The sequence below is a fragment of the Neltuma alba genome, unplaced genomic scaffold (assembly GCF_004799145.2).
Source record: "Neltuma alba isolate B1F8T4 unplaced genomic scaffold, ASM479914v2 tig00013723_pilon, whole genome shotgun sequence".
Taxonomy (NCBI): Eukaryota; Viridiplantae; Streptophyta; class Magnoliopsida; order Fabales; family Fabaceae; genus Neltuma; species Neltuma alba.
Window position 1 is genome coordinate 42,332 of NW_021637873.1, and position 17,313 is coordinate 59,644.

At 35.3% G+C, this 17,313-nt stretch overlaps 1 protein-coding gene and 2 pseudogenes across 1 annotated transcript; 2 read left to right on the forward strand and 1 right to left on the reverse strand.

The window, feature by feature from the left end:
- The first annotated feature begins 272 nt into the window (after positions 1 to 272).
- On the forward strand, positions 273 to 4,788 carry LOC114738925 (uncharacterized; annotated as a pseudogene).
- A 2,236-nt stretch (positions 4,789 to 7,024) lies between these two features.
- Positions 7,025 to 8,993, forward strand: LOC114738924 (60S ribosomal protein L24). Its single transcript, XM_028926986.1, has 4 exons — positions 7,025 to 7,107; positions 7,922 to 7,997; positions 8,086 to 8,187; positions 8,501 to 8,993. The coding sequence occupies exons 1-4, from the start codon at positions 7,097 to 7,099 to the stop codon at positions 8,606 to 8,608; spliced, it is 297 nt and encodes a 98-aa protein (XP_028782819.1). The 5' UTR covers positions 7,025 to 7,096; the 3' UTR covers positions 8,609 to 8,993.
- A 2,191-nt stretch (positions 8,994 to 11,184) lies between these two features.
- On the reverse strand, positions 11,185 to 16,897 carry LOC114738917 (pentatricopeptide repeat-containing protein At2g06000-like; annotated as a pseudogene).
- Between the last annotated feature and the right edge of the window lie 416 nt (positions 16,898 to 17,313).

The window sequence follows — 17,313 nt, forward strand, 5'->3', positions numbered from 1 at the left end:
GACCGGCAAACGAGTGGAAGCTTTTGGTTTTTTAAAAAAGAATAAATAAAATAAAAGGTAATATGATCATTTCAGTAAATTTAAAAATCTCAAATTAGTCACTTGTGTCTAAATTGATATTTTGCAAATTTAAATGACTATTTTGATTTTTCCATACCGAAGTGTTATTTTCGCGTCATTTTCCCTTATGTCTAATAAAAAAAAAAAGGAAAAAGAACGCTGCCTGGTTTTTCAGGTTATCAAATCCTATGCATCTTCTTCTCAATATCTCCATTATTTTCATTCCTAAACTCCGATGGTGATGGAGTCGGAGGCCAAGATCGGCATGACCGATTGGGGTTCGCAAACGAACTGGACTATTGCTTCTGGTTCTCTCAAAGATTGTATCACCTTCGAATCCTCACTGTCTCTGGCCAATGAAGTTGGCGATGAAGTAGGAGCGACCACTGTGGATTCGACACCTAAATCCTCTCTTATCCTCTATCCTGCTTCAGCTGATTCTGGCCCTTGCGAGATCAAGAGTAAGCCCCAAGTTTGATTCACCTTTTGTTTCCATTCAAGCTGTAAATTTTACAGTACTGACAAATTTATCCCATCTTCAATTTCTTGAGGTCGGATGAATATCTTGGCAAAATTCATGAATGTGTGGTGCTGAATTTCTTTTCTTTTTTAACATATATTAGCATGTTGGTGAAATTTGGGCATGCTTTGCGAATTCGAGTTTGTGAAGTTTCCATTTGAATTCTACGTGTGATGTTTTTGTACTAGGGGTCATTGATCTGGTTCATATCATCTTTGTTGAATTGAAAATTCTGTTGGATGGCGTTTTTCTTTATGGTTGTTCTTTGGAAGCTAGAACTAGATACCTTTTCTTTTAGTGACCTTGCAAGTTCCACAACTCCGCAATGCTTATTCTTATGGAGCAAGTGCCTTCTCAAGTTTCTATTTTTTAAATACGTGGAATTAATAATCAAATTAATTATTAGTTAGCACTTGATTATGGATTGGGTTTTTGACATGGAAAAATTATTGTGTAGCTCTAGCCTCTTCTAAACTTGGGGTCTTGTGAGTTGAAGTTTTCTCTCATTTTCTCTCCTTCCTCATTCTTCCTCCTTGAATAGATCCTTCAATCATTTCACAAATGTCGTTTATCAGTGTTGTGATTAAGCATATCATGTGTGTTTTCCATTATCTAGTTGAATCCACTGAGCCGAGCCTTTTGCTTCCATGTCTAGTGTTGAATACTAATTGCTTGTTTCTTTAAGGGAAAAAAATGTTTCTTTTGGCTACTTAAGGGAAGATTTCTTGTTCTGCAGTTAGCTTTGCACAAAAGCATGAGGTCTTACAAGTTTATGTTCGAAGTACAGCCAGAGTGTATGAAATTTACTGTGAACCTGATGTGCAGAGTAGTAATGAGTATCTCTGTACTGTTCGCTGTGGCATTGCTGCTAGAGATGGAGAGGTTCTTCATGCATTAAATGTTGAAGAAGTTGTTTCTTCACATATTAAGGGCTTTAACAAAGAGTTGGCTGAAGAAAATAATAGAAGTGAAGATGACTGGGTTGATGTAAAAATTCCTGATTCTCCTGTGTTGGATAGGGGAAACCATGGTTTGCAAACAAAATCCTGTAGTAACTCAGCAAAAAGCAGTCAGGTGTGCTGATCCAGTCTTTCCAATTGATTACTCATTCTGTTATGCCATTTGATTTCATTACTCTTTTTATTTCTTGGTATTCTTGCTCTCTTTCTTGGAGTGCAACCCACTGTTGTTAGTTATATTAATTGTCTTCTTCTACATTTGGGGGGCTAAAAGAACCAAGAGTGGAAGATAAATAATGCAATCAATTCAGCAACGGATTGTGTCGATGTTCTCTTTTGCTGTTTGTATAAATGTAAAACATGGAGAATGGAGAAGACTGAGGAGCAGATAGAAATCAAAGGAAGAAGTCTCGAAAGTTGTTTTTTGTTTGTTGTATTTTCTTCAACCATCTGACTTCTTGCTGACCTAGTGATTTTTTACTGATTCAAAAGGAATGGGATTTTCCATCATGTTCTCTCCTTTTCTGTTTTTTTTTTTTTTTTTAATTGGCCTCTGATGAATTGCTGTCTTTTTCCTTAACTGTTGGTCACTCTAAAACGACAACACAAAATACGTACATGCATCACAAATCTCGCTGTGAAAGAAGAGCTTTCGAGGATGACAATATTTGCCTGAGGAGGATATTTTGAATGCCATGGGTGCTTTCTCTTCTAATAATTAATTCTTTTATTTATGGAATGATGACAAATTTGGCATTAAATAATAGTAGCCATACTCAAGACTTTTTGGCATATTGTTCTTTTTTAACTTTTGCTTTTTCACCATGTTCCTTTTCTTTTATTTCTTTCTACGACGAAGTAATTTTCCCTTAGTTGTGGTTTTCCTCTATTTTTCTCAAGTAATTTTTCTTCTTTTATAATAAAGAACATGCTGATTGATGGAAAATTTCAGGATCTCTATGAGGCTACCGCAGAGACCTCTGATGTAAATCCCTGCATCTCTGTCACACTTCGTCTGCTTTCACTCCAGAATAAAGGCTGTATTTGTATTGATGAGATTTATGTGTTTGCTGATCCTGTTGCTCTAGCTGATTCTGAAAGACAAGAGAGCAATGCAGAAAGCTCGTCTGGCAGTTCTCTTATGTCTATGTTTCTTCCGACTCTGATGCAATTATCAAAGACAACTGCTCTGAGCCACATAAATGAGAAGTATCCACCTGTTAGAAAGGAAAAGCTATATTTTCCAGAAGTTGATGTGGGAAGAAGTCATCTATGTGACTCTGTAATTCACACCCAGCCAGAAGGAAGAGCTAGCAAAACTGATCATCAAGAAGGGGAGCTTCGAAAGGTGAATGAAGAAAGTGTGGGTCCATCTCAATCAGACATGCTCTTGCAAGATGCTTCTGTTGATAGCAATCCTACAACAACCTCCCCCGCTGCTATAACAGAGATCAACCAGAGTGAAACACCCTCACAAGCTACTAAAATAAAGAGCAACGACAGTGATGTGCCCTCAAAAGCTACGGCTGTGGAGAAAAATCGTAGTGACTGTCTGGGTGTTAATGTGGAAAGGGCCCTGGAGCAGCTTGTGTCTCGAATGGACAAAATGGAAGCAATCTGTTTGGGCTTTCAAGAGAAAATGCTAATGCCCATAAGCAGCATTGAGGCTAGGCTCCAGCAAGTAGAGCAGCAGCTTGAAACACTGACCATCAAATTACAGAATTCTGGATTCCCATCGTGCTCTAGAACTTATGCTCCAGATAGTTCCTGCACTCAGTCAGATGCTAACTCATGTGACAATTGTCATGGTAGTAGTGTCACTGGAGGATTGAAACCAGACAAGAACGGTTCTCATATTGAAGGACTATCTGTCTCCTCTAACGATAGTTCTGATTCAGCTAATGCTACTCAATTGCACCCTGGTCTCATAGTCACAGCTCCTGAGTTTCTTGATGCTGAGGATGAAGAAGAAAATAAAACACTGGGATTAGAAACAGCTTCAAATGATAAAGAGAGGCAGCATATGTCAATTGATGATGCTGTAGCTTCTGCATTAGCTGGATTTTTATCTTCTGTAACTTCAGAAACTCCGAGGTATACCAAAAGTCTTGTAGTCAGAGCCCCTGAGTTTATAAATGAATATGATCATGAAAACAATGATGCTTCACCTAGAACTTCATATGAGATAGAAAATAATGATGATTCAAACCATTTCAAAGACACGGAGAATATTAGCAGCTTGCAAGAGTCAACTTCAAACAGTGTTCATTCGGAAACAGAAAAGGTGAAGAATATTGCCAACATAGCGCTGGAGAAGATGACCAGAAAGAGGCGCGTGTAGAACCTGGCGTCCTAGCTGAGCATGATCCAGGAACAAGTTTTGAGCATACTGTGGAGGATAACGAAAGCAGAAATATCAGTGTTCAGATACATGATAGTTTATCATCCACGAGTGACATTCCTAAGCTGTGTCAGACAGATAGTGTCTCTAGTAGTTCCACTGAGGGAGAAGTTTGTGTGAACACTGACTGTACAGACACAGTAGCGACAGAAGTCCCAAAAAAAGCCTCTCACGAAGATATTATGGAGAATGTTCTTGGATTTTCATGCGGTTCCTCTGTGGTGGATTTCAAAACATCAATCTTAGATGTAAAATTCATCTCTCGGGAAAATCATGTTACCAAGCCTTTCCTTGCAGCTCTTGTTGACACTCCAGAGACGAGCTCTCAGGATGATCCTGTGGGTGGAAACAGTGATGATCTTCCTATTAACGAACAATTTAAGAATAATGGTAATCTTTCAGTTGCAGAGCAGAATGATTTGATCTCAATAGATGTTGCAGAACCGGTGGATCCAGCTATCAATGCCCGTTTTTCAGTGGATAAGGACTATTGTGCTTTGATAAATGTGCCTGTGGAGGTTCAGGGTGATGACCTGCAAGAGGACCGTAAACGCAAACGCAACGAGGATGAAATTGCTTCTTCAAGTCTCATATGACGTGGCCTCATGATGCATACTTCTGTTCTTTGCTGTTTGATTTGAATCTAATTTAGTAGTTTACAATCTGGATGCTTCTCCTTCTGAATATATTCTCCTTTGTTGTTAGCTTGTCTTTTATTCTATCATTTATTTATTTGCTTAGTTTTTTCCGCAAGTCAATAATACGAGGGAATTTTCTTAGCTGCTGCTCTTAATCATCTTTGTAAATAGCCGATGACATCTTCAATCTGAAGTCATGGTTTTAGTTCAGTATTCATTTCTATTTATGCATTTATTTATATAAGCGATCGTATGTTTATTATAGTATTTTCCTGTTTATTATAGTTTTTTCCCAGTATGTTAAGTGTTTATGATTATTAGGGAGTGTTGGGTAACTCTCAAAAGTGCTTCTAAAAAGCATTTTTCATAAAACGAGATAAACTCTTTTATATATTTTCTTCGTAAGTCGTAAAAGCGCCTTTGAAACCATGGTTTGATTTCTATCTAAGTACTTTTAAAATCGAAGATAAACCCAAGAGGATTGGTTTGCTAGTAAATGTGAGCATGTGATGTAGTCATTGTGCTATTTAGGTTTCTAAATCTAAGACTCTTCATCTAGCTCTCCCTCTTCCTCCCTCCCAAGACTCTATCTAGCTCTCCCTGTCCCTCCTTCCCTGACCTATGAACGTGATACAGGATAATCAAGAAGTATCGAGTGGTTATTTGTGATGTCAACTGACATCAAATTCCCTTGAGAATTTCTTGTAGAAATGTTTAATAATTAAAACGTGTAAAACTACCAATACACTTTTTTTTTAAATAAGAATGAGACTTGAAGTTTATTGTCACACTAAGCTAGTAGAATCTTACTCATAATGGTCAATGAAAAATGAGAAAATGGCAAATGCAAACCCCTAAATATGTGAAATTGTGATTTGGAACCCTCAATTTGAAAAATGACAAATAAAGACATAGTCCCATATTTTAAATATGAAATCTTCATGACATATCTGAAATGTCCATCGACCAAGTGACAAGTTGATTATGAGAAATGACAAGTTCACTTTAACGAATGATAATTTTAGTAGACCAGATCACAACTTGACTGAAAGTATGCTAAATAACAAGTTGACTATGGAAATAACAAATTTACTTTAGCGAATGATAACTTCAATAGACCAAATCACAACTTGGCTAAGGGGCATTTCAGACATTTAACCAAGATTTCATATTTGTAATATGAGACTGGATCTTTATTTGTCATTTTTCAAATTGAGGGTCTCAAATCACAATTTCACATATTGGGGGATCTTTATTTGCTATTTTTTCATGAAAAATCACAGCGGAATGGAAGAAAATATAGAGAAAGATAAAGACCAACTTGAAGAGAAGAAAAAAGAAGTCACAAAGGAAGAGGATAAAAGAAGTTAGAGGAAAAGATTTTTAGAGAGAAGCCAAAGATAAATGATTCCATATAATTTTTTCACTGCCTCCTCACCACTTTCTTCTACTTTCCATTTGTATTAAAAAAAAAAAACTTTATGAACTTTTCTTTTATCCCTTTCTTTTAGAGAGAATTATAATAAAGTCCTAAAGAAAAAAGATAATAACAAAATAAGTCCCTTGTTATTTTTTATTTTGAAACTTGTTGCACTTTTTAGCAATTATTTTCTTTTTTAGAACCTCACTGTAATCCTCCTTTTTTACTATTACTCTGATATTTGACATTTGATGCCATTGCTAATAAAAAATGATGTAGAACAGAAAAGCAAAAGATGGATGCTTTTGTTTGTTTTTAAGCACATCTTCGAAAATCTTGCATGGCGCATTTCTGTAGCCTCTTATATATAAATATATATAATATTCATTTTTTAAATATCATTTTGTCTTTTCCTCATAAAAATAATAATATTCATTGAGCATTATCTCTATATTATACTAGTACTTATTTTCTCCTCCAGATTCGTATATTTACAAAAAAGAAAAAAATTGAAACTTTGGATAGCCATCTATACATGAAGAGGATAATATCCGTATAAAATAAAATAATCTAAAATCTGCAACAGATTTTATATGATACTAATCCTCATAGCTTTCCAGTTTTTATACCTGCATAGAGGGAAATAACTAAGATCCAAAATCCAAGATTCAAAATCTAAGATCCAAAATAAATTCAAACAAATCAACGAAAAATTCAAATAATACAAAAATTCTTTCGAAAAAAATTATTCAACAAAACTGTTTTAAAAACGTAAAAAATACAAAGGTAAAGTCATGCAACCCCTAAAATACCCTTAAAAAAAGGGGAAAATTAGATAATAGATCCATATACCGATCTCAGCCCCATGTCCCCTTCTATTTTTGTTTTATGGGCCCGATTTAGCCCAATGTCCGCTTCTGTTTCTGTTTTATGGGCCCGACTTAGCCCAATGTCAATTTCGCTTTTTATTTATAAATACTACTCTAGTACTAGTTATAAGACCTGATACGTAGGCTATAAGCTATATCGTCCGCCACATTCACATTCCAGGGTTTCTCATAGTAACAGGCGAAGACAGGGCAATCTCCGGCAGCCGCTATGGTTCTCAAGTAAGTACCAATTTTCCCTTCTTTTCTTATCTCATCTCTCTGATATGTGCGCGCGCTATGCATAATCAGGAGCTTTTGCTGAACCATGATCTCTAGGAATACTGTTATCTGACATTCTTCTCGCGTTTTTGGTCCATTATTTTGAAACTTTTTGGAGGAAAATATATTCCAGATGAACTCATCGAGCCAAGCAGTTAACGAGAAGTTTCTGAAACTTAGTGCAATGCAATGCCCTGTCGAAAAGGGACTTTCTTCTAAGTTAGAAAGAGGCCTAAGGCCATACTCTCGATCGAGCATTATGGAAAATGTATAGTCATGTGTGAAAATGCTCGTATTTACTTGGGATATAAAACATCTTTCCTTAGAAACACTGGAAATGAAAAATTGAATTATCGACCACTTCGTTCCCTGTAACAAATTAGTCTGCTAAAGGATTATTTCTCAACATTTAGAAAATTTTGATCTATCCAGCTAGATCCATTGCAAATTCCTGTCTTTTCTGTTTTCCCAAGCTCCAAGCTGGACCATACGCAATAGGCATTGAAGAGATGACAAGAATAACTTCACTTGCCAATCATGCCTCTCTGGTGTTGTGATGAAAAAGTTCGTGCTTTGAACTGATTGTTGTGGTTATTATCTGTTTATCTATGATGACTTGATTTTGATTGAGTGGTACTGCTATTATTGCACAACTCAGTATTACTCCCCGAATAAATTGTAAACCAAGCGCCATTTTATTTTTTTCCCCATCATAATAAAAACATGCAATCATTTTTCTAATTATTTTAACTGGTATTTGATGTTGGCATATCAGGACGGAGCTCTGTCAATTTAGTGGGGGCAAGATCTACCCTGGGAAAGGCATCAGATTCGTTCGCTCTGATTCTCAGGTGACTTCAATAGGATCAGTCTTTCATTTTCAGGGCTCATATGATGACCTATTGTTCACTAAATGGGTTCTTTTTATATTTTTATCAGGTCTTTTTGTTTGCCAGCTCAAAATGCGAAAGGTACTTCCACAACAGTTTGAAGCCTTCAAAACTCACCTGGACTGCCATGTACAGGAAGCAACACAAGAAGGTGTTGCTATGATCAAAATTACCGATAGTTTTAGTCAACCTTTAACTTGTATCAATTCCACATATTAAATTTCCTTGATTGTAAAGAATTCAAAATATCTAAATAAAACATATAAATCTAAGATCATAAAAAATTATTGGTTTCTACATGGGTGACTTCTTGCTTGTCTTGAATGTTTACTGCATTGAGGTGTCAGAATTAAGCACATAAACGGAATGTGTGTATTTGCTTATTGTATTCTGAAACTGTTTGAAATGTCTGATCTCTCATTGATCAAATGCATGATTCTTGTTTGTGTATGTGGTGTGTGCAGGACCTTGCCCAAGAGGCTGTGAAGAGGCGTCGCACCACCAAGAAGCCTTACTCTAGATCGTTTGTCGGTGCTAATTTGGAAGTTACCCAGAAGAGAATTGTGCTTTGATAAATGTGCCTGTGGAGGTTGAGAGTGATGACTTGCAAGAGGACCGTAAACGCTAACGCTAACGCAACGGGTCGTTTGTCATTTATTTATTTACTTAGTTTTTTTGGGGTTCTGCAAGTGAATAATACGACGGAATTTTCTTAGCTGCTGCTCTTAATCATCTTTGTAAATAACCGATGACATCTTCAATCTGAGGTCATGGTCTTAGTTCGGTATTCATTTCTTTTTATGCATTTGTCTATATAAGCGATTATATCTTTATTATAGTATTTTCCCGTTTATTTAGTATGTTAAGTGTTTATGATTATTAAATAAATCGGGGATAAACCCGAAAGGATTGGTTTACTGGTGAAATGTGAGCATGTGACGTGTGGTTACTGTGCTATTCAGGTTTCTAAATCCAAGACTGTCTTGCTCTCCCTCACCCTCCCTCTCTCTACCTACCAACATGATACAGAGTATTAAATTCACCAGAGAATTTCTTGCAGAAACGTTGAATAATTTAAACGTGTGCAACCACCAGTACACATTTTTTATATGAATGGGACTTGAAAATTTATTGTCACACTAAGCTAGTAGAATCTTACTCATAATGGTCAATGAAAAATCATGGCTGAATGAAAGAAGATACAGAGAGATAAAGACCAACTCGAAGAGAAAAAAAAAAGTTACAAACGAAGAGGATAAAAAAAGTCAGAGGAAAAGATTTTCAGAGATAAGCCGAAGATCAATGATTCCATACAATTTTTTTCACCGCCTCCTCACCACTTTCTTCTACTTTTCTATGTCAATGGCAAATTCCTCCAGTGCTAATGCCGTCTAAGGGTATATTGGTCAATGAGAGGAAGGAAGGGGAGGGATTTTAATGGAGGGAAGGGGAGGGGAGGGAGTGGAAGGATTTTAATATTATCTTGTTTGGATTTATAAAAAAAGAGGGGAGGGGAGGGAAAAATATTTTAATATGGACAATTTGCTCTATTTTATTTAAGGCGTGGGCATAATGGTCACAACATGACAAAATATAGACATAATGGTCACAACATGACAAAATATGGGTATAATGGTTATAATATGAAAAATATTGCACTTTCCCTCCAATCCTCCCAATTTTGGAGGGGAGATTGAAGAGGGGAGGGGAGGGGAAATTTTAAAAAATTTTCCCTCCCCTCCTAAAATTTTGTGTGTTGCCAAACAAGGGAAATGATTAAAATCCCTCCCCTTCCCTCGCTCCCACTCAAATCCCTCATACCAAACACACCCTAAAGCTGATAATGAGTTTGAACCTGCAAGTCTAATTGTCAAAAAATGATGGATTGAATTGGCAAAATGTGAGTTTGTTTTAATGCGGACCTTTTGGCTTGCAGCTTGTCAAACCACAACTTGCCATGAGCTGGGTTGCCTTTTTTTTAATAATTTTTTTTTTGTTTTTATTTTTATTTTAATAAGAAAAAATTATTATTTTCACTCAATTTAAATATAGCTTTATATTTTGTTAGAAACTTCAATTTTAAATTTGATTTCTCATTTTCTTTATTGTTTTATCATTTTTGTATTAATAAAGCAACTACTAAAAAAATTATATATTTATATTTGTAAGTTTTGAGATTAATTTATTTATGGAATTACATGAAAATATACAAAATTAGAATTTAGTCTATAAAAGTTTATAATTTAATTTGAAAATTAATATTACATACGTAAAAATGAAGAAAAAATGGAGGTTGACAGGTTCCTAACAAGCTCGCATTGGTTAGATGTTAACCAGTTAGGAGGTAGTCTTTTTAGGGCTAACTCACATGAGCTCCAACTCCTATCAACCCAACTCGTATCACCACCTCTAATTGCCACTCATCATAAGTTTGAGTTTAGTATTGATATGTTTGTGCAGATGTATATGTAATCTGAAGAAGTACATCTTTTGGCGTACTAACAATTACTTCATAGTCTGGATTCATATGAAGTCCATTCACTCCATAATTAAGGATTGGTTTTGAAGCGAAAGCATTCTGAAACATTCAAGTGCATTAAATTTTGCTTACCATTTGTTGCCATTATAGAAAAGTTCCAACAGATGATGTAACATGACAACAGTCATCCAATAAAACCAGTAAAAGATCCTCATGGATTGGATAGGATGTTAGGTAATGCATCTCACGAAAAAAGGGCCATCAATATACATGACCCATGTCACCATGACAAATTTTACACGAGAAAAAGAATGGCAATTCTCAATATAGTTTACTCATCTTGCCCCAATAATTTTCCTGACTTCTCAGTTTGATAATAAATTTCTACTTAAAATTAATATGGCCTCTTTTCTCTCTTGGGTAAAGAAAACTTTTTGACCCTCGAGTTTGTCCCAGTTATCAGGATTGATTCCTAGAGTTTAACTTCTATCAATTAAGTTATTAAAAGTTTCATAAATACACACAACTAGTCCTTATGGTTTGAAAACAATATAATCTTGGACATAAATAGTGTAACCTTATCTCAATGACAATCTCTTCATAAATTGCAGAAGAAATTATTGGTCCCATGTAATCAATCAAATAAAACTTTAAAATTGTGTATAAAACTTAAAGGACCAAATTAAACTGACATCAATTTCATTATTCCTTCTCTCTCTTTGTCCTAATCCATTTCTGAATGTTTCATATACATTCACTTTTGTCAATACAAAAAATCTTGGATTGGAAATATTACCATAAAACAATCCTTTAAACATTATCTAAAACCAAATAGCAGCATTAGAATTTCTACATTGTAGATCCTCCTTTGATATTTTCATTAATATTTAATAGACCTCTCCAACTACTTGCGGAAGACTATCAAAGAGATAGGCTTCATATGAGAGGTAATTATCACCAATACTACTTGGGATTGTTCAGAGCTGCAATGGAATTCAGTCCCATAACAGAAGCTCAAAGCTTTTACACATCGCCTGGAAAAAAACATGAAACAAGAGCACATCCAATTGAGATTTGAATTTTACACAGGAACATTATCGGCATATACAACTTCTTTTAGTGTCCAAATTGTATCAGCAACATTTTGAAGACTACAAACTAGACTATAAAGACTTCAATGTCTATACAACTTTTTTTAGTGTCCCAATTGTATCAACAACATTTTGAAGACTACAAACTAAACTATAAAGAGTTCAATGTCTATATATTAGAAGATATATAGGTATAATATGACAAAGCTGATACATCTTTTAAAAAGGAGAAACGGAATGCAAAGAAAAGCAATATATGAAACCATCTAATTCTTCTTCCTAAGATGTAGAAATCAAAAAAGACAGTAAGCTTGTGAAATTAGAGGAACAAAAATAGAAATTGAGTCAAAAAAGAAAAAAGACAAAGATAGGAATCACCAACTAAAGAAGATTGCAGGCTTCTTTCACCAAAAAGAAGAAGAAGAAGAAGAAGAAGATTGCAAGCTTGTCAAATTAGAGTAACAGAATATTTTATTATGAATTTTCCCTGCATTCAATGACCAAAAATTGAGAAAGCCAAGAAAAATTTTGAAACTTAAAGCATCCAATTCCCATCACAGTTTCAACAATGAAAAGAAAATGAATAATAGTAAAGCACAAGTTTCTTCCATCCCATACTACAAACCTCAGGTTTATCTTAGTAAAGATCTACTGAAACAAGTCAAACAACATTTGGTAAATGATCACATATTACCATCTGCATAAGAATTACGTAAAGGAAAACAGAACATGTCCTAGAACAATAATTGCTCACCAACCATTTTGCCTTTTCACTATAAGAAAATCCCGGAGTACCATGTCGCCATGTCTAGTGACTTATAGAGTAATCGAAGTGTACCATTAGATTTTATTGCCCTGGAATATATTACTCCCTCAAATCCTTATTATGAGCTTCAAATAACTAATTCATGGATAAAAACTATTAGTTAAAATTAGTTAAAAGTAATAAGTAGATTAGAAATATACTTTTGTTTCCAAATATGTCCTTATAATAAATGAGAAAAAAGACGAAAGAAAATGTGTTGGAAAATGTGATAGGAAAGAATATGACAAAAGAGAGAGAATAAATAATTAAGGACAAAATGAGAAAAATGCATTAAATGTTAAGACAAAGTCAAATTGAAGCTTATAAATAGGACTGGAAGGATTATTTTCAAGTACGAACACCAAAACTTCAATATGGCAGACAACTTCTGAAGTCTGAACTTCTGTCACACAAATTTCCAATCATTTTAGTGTGATCATCACATGGGTATTAGTTAAAAGAATCACCCCCCACCCAAGATTCTCAAAGGTCCAGGCAAGAGATCAAGCAAAGACATTATAAAAAGGTAACAAATGGTAGCCAGAAGAGTCCAAATGTCATAAAGTCTAATTTTTATTGGAATCAGCTCGCCAGAGTGACAAAGATGAACTCAAGAATGAAACTCAGATTGACACAAACCCAGTCATCCCAAATAACTCAAAAACGGGATAAAAAGATAAATCAAAAAGGGATTACCTATGCAATGCCTTGGATCTACTCGGTGGAAGAATAACAGAGGTTCCTTGTGTTCATAGGCTATTGTGATGCCTCCTGTTCTCTCTATGGTGCTGTTTCTTTCATTCATTTATCGTTATCTCCCTCTTGATTTGCTTCAATTGAATGCTTCTTCTTACACCCGAGGCAACAACTCACAGTGGGATCTGAGATAAGACAAATTTTGAACTTAGAAATTCAAGTTTAGATATAAAAGGAAGCAGGGGAAAAACAACAAAAGCAGAGCCCAAGAGGGAATCAAACTATTCAAGGTTTGTGAATAGTTCAGTTTCCTCCAGTTCTTATATTTAATCATAGTATAAAGTCGGAGGTTTACTTGCTATGTGCTCTGCTGTTTCCTTTAAATTTTGCTCGATCAACTGGCAGTCGGAGGTACTATCATGTAGAGGTAGCATTGTTCCTTGAAAAAATGAGTCGTTACATGCCCAAGTGTATTAGTCGATTGGATTACTTTTCATCCAACTCTTTCTTTTTCTTCACTTGGAAGAAATGAAACCCAGCTGTACAACAATAAAATCAGAGGTCAAAAGAGTGCTATAAATCAAAGTTTTTGAAATATCATGGAAACAATTGCTCAGCAGCCATGCAGCTCTAAATCTCCTAACTTTATGACTCATCTGATTGGAACCTTGATCTATGAAGGGCTTTACCATTCAAAAGAATCAAAACATCATAAATCTCAAAGAAGCTGCAGGGGAAATACAATCACTAGATACAGCAAAAGAAATCGACAATTTTTAGGTTTCATGGAAAATTTTCCATCATACATAAACTTTGCATCTGCCATCGTCTTGGATAAAAAGCATTAGCTAGAAGCAAGCTGAAAACCATGTTACCATTTAATATTAGCCTTTAAAACCACGATCTCCTGTGAAAACAAGAAATTATATTACTGAGACACAATATTGTATGTAAATTATCTGAAGTCATTACAATTTTAATTTTTAGCTGAAGAATGAGAATTGATAACCACCCTTTAATTTGCATGTGCCTGTTGTTAATGGATGCCAGATGAAAGAAAGATAAACTAATAAAAACGCTGAACAAAGTTTCATCGACCTCAGACAGCACAGTATTGAAAAAAACACGTAAACAGTAATATTATTGTCACTCAAAAAAGAAATAAAGTAGTTAATAGATAGGCAAGTATAACAATGGAAGGATCAACGCATGAAACTTTTTCTTCTGCAATATGGATACAACATTTCAAGCTTTGGTACATGAAAGTGCATGTAGATTCTAAATGCAAAAGAATAAAGCAACATGTATCGTGATTGTCATATTTAACTGGCTGAAGAGATATATGGTATCAACATGTATACGAAAATGACATGGTTTATAACTACATAGGAGTTCATCTCTTCATTTTTTTTCTTCATTTGTGTCTTGATATTTGATAGTCACCATTACTTATAAACATGTAATATTGCCAAAATGAGAAGATAATGACGTTTGAGGAATGGGCCTTCCAACATATAGGATTTAAAGGAATAATTTTCATGTGAAAAATCAGAGGATAAGCCTAAGAAAACAAAAATAATTATTTGAATGTCTTCCATGAAAGTTTGAAAAGGAACTTGGACCTTTACATGCTTATAAAAGGCATAGTTAATGACCTCTTACAATTGGCATATCTGTATTCGTCACTGGATGGTAAGACATTTTTAATGATTTAGGTGTCTGTTTCTCAACAAGAGCTTGCTTAATGTGGGCAGCCTCCCCAGGCATTCCAGCCTTCAAAAGACAGGATCTCAAAGAATTTACAGTGATATCATCAGGAGCACAACCAACTGCCAACATCTTATGAAAGATATCAATTGCTTCAGCATTCTTCCTTTCATACAGTGCCCGATAATGAGAATTGTAAATGTCACCTTATCAGGTTTGCACCTTTTCTGCTCCATTTCTGCTACAATTACGTTAGCTTCATCAACATTCCCAGATTTGCAATATCCATCAATGACTGGATTGTACATAAATGGTTTAGGAACAATGTCTCTCAGCTTCAATAATCTTAAAAATTCACGAGCTTTGCAATCTGTTGCTCTTGCTCAAGGCATTGATAAGAACAGAGAATGTATATAAATTTGGGGTGATATTTTTGGCATTCATTTCATGCCATAGGTTTAAGCCATGATTCACCTGTCCAATTCGACAGTATCCATCAATTAGGGAAGTATAAGTAACAACATCAGGAACACAGCCATGGAAGAGCATCTTTTCATGCATGGCCAGTGCAGAGGTCATGTCACCAGCCTTGCCAAAGCCATCAATAAGAGCATTGAAGGTGATTTGATTAGGTTTAACTCCACATCTAATCATTTCATCATAAAGATTAGCGGCCTCTTCCATCTTAGTCAACTTGCAATAACCAGATATTAGTGTCGTGTAAGTAACAACATCCGGGGCAAACTGACCTTTTGAATAAACTTGTTCTAGTAGATTCTTTGCTCTATTGACCTCATTAATTCTACAAAAACCATGTATAAGAGTGTTAAATGTAACTATATCAGGGGAACAACCACAACTGCTCATGTCATTGAGCAACTTTATGGCTTCATCAGTTTCTCCTGCTCTGCAAAGACCTTGCATTAGAATATTGAAGGTGCAAGTTTCTGGGCGAAAATGTGATCCCATATGTTCCCTAAATAAGGCAATGGCATCGTCTACTTTTTTCTGTTTTACTAAGACGTTGAACAAATCATTATAAACAACAGCACTTATTTCAAACTTACTGGACTTAAAATCATCAAGCAATTCCTTCGAAACATTAAACCTGTCTGCTAGTGCGTAAGAGGACACCAAAGATCCCAACAGCCAACTATCAGGCAAGTGCCCATCCAACTTCATACAGTCATACACCATTTTTATTGAATCGTAGAGACCATCTCGACAGAGAGTATTCAGAAGCATATTATAGGTCAAGCGGGAATGAGTGATATTCAATCTTTCCCTAGTAAATAAAAAGAATCCCAAACCCAACTTTGGACTGTTTAGCCTCTTAATAACCTCAAACACGAGTGAAGGAGACAAGAACTTACTAAAATAGCCCAAAAATCTATCCAATGAGTTTGAGCGGACAAAAATAGTACACACAATCTTAACAAACCAAGCTTCAGCTCTTCTAATCGGCTCTTTATCCTCCCAAGGCCTCGGGTCAGATCTTACATGAACAAGACCATGGTAATGGGCAACGGCTATGTTGGAAACTGAAACACTTGAAGATCGGGATGTGACGAATAAGAGGGTCATCCGCTTCCCCACGCCATCAATGGAGTTACTTCTACGCCCACTTATACGTTCAGTCTCTGTAGTTCTTCTCGTATCACAAGATTTCGTCCAAGGTCTTCGATTCAAACCCCGAAATTTCATCGAGATGGAGGCAATATTGGTATAGCAAACATGGGACACCTAATACTCTTCTCTATTCAGAACTTAGACACTGTGACAGCAAATGGAGGTCTGCTGGGAACGACCGCGCGAATGCAAGACATCCATGGTGACGAATTTGCTGCCAAATTGAAATCAGTAGCAATCCATTAACCATAAATTGGATAAAGATCCCAAATTCATATCGTTGGAAGAAGGGAATCAGCAACCATTCGAGCAGGACAAGTAATGGCAACGAAAACCTTACCATCAATGACAATGGCGGACCAATGAAGTAGACAAAACCCCAAACACTCACCACTCTATTAAGTGATGCAAAAGAGGAAGATGAGAGAAAGAGAGCTTGGAAGATGACCAACAATGGTGGTCTGCTTCTTTCGCCCTCCCTTGCGGCGTGAGGGTGAGAAGTGGGAAAAAAACGGAGTATACAACCATTCGGGGGATGGGAACCCGCTGGGAATTTCTTTTTGATCTGATTAATGAAAACCAAATTATAATTTTAAAAATATTTTTATAATATATAAAATAAATAAAATTTATTTTGTTTTACGAAAAAAATGTTAACGCTCTCTAAATCTCATTTAAATTATTTTGATTTTAGTTCTCAGTTTTTTAAAAATTGAAAATTGAAAATTTAGTTTTTAAAAAATTATACATTAGTACACTATTTTTGTCAACTATAAATCAGTACACTGAAAAGCTTAAAAATTAAAAAGGTGTTTCTTCAAATGCAAAAAGTCCTTTATAAATAGGTGACAAAGGTGATGATGGTTATAC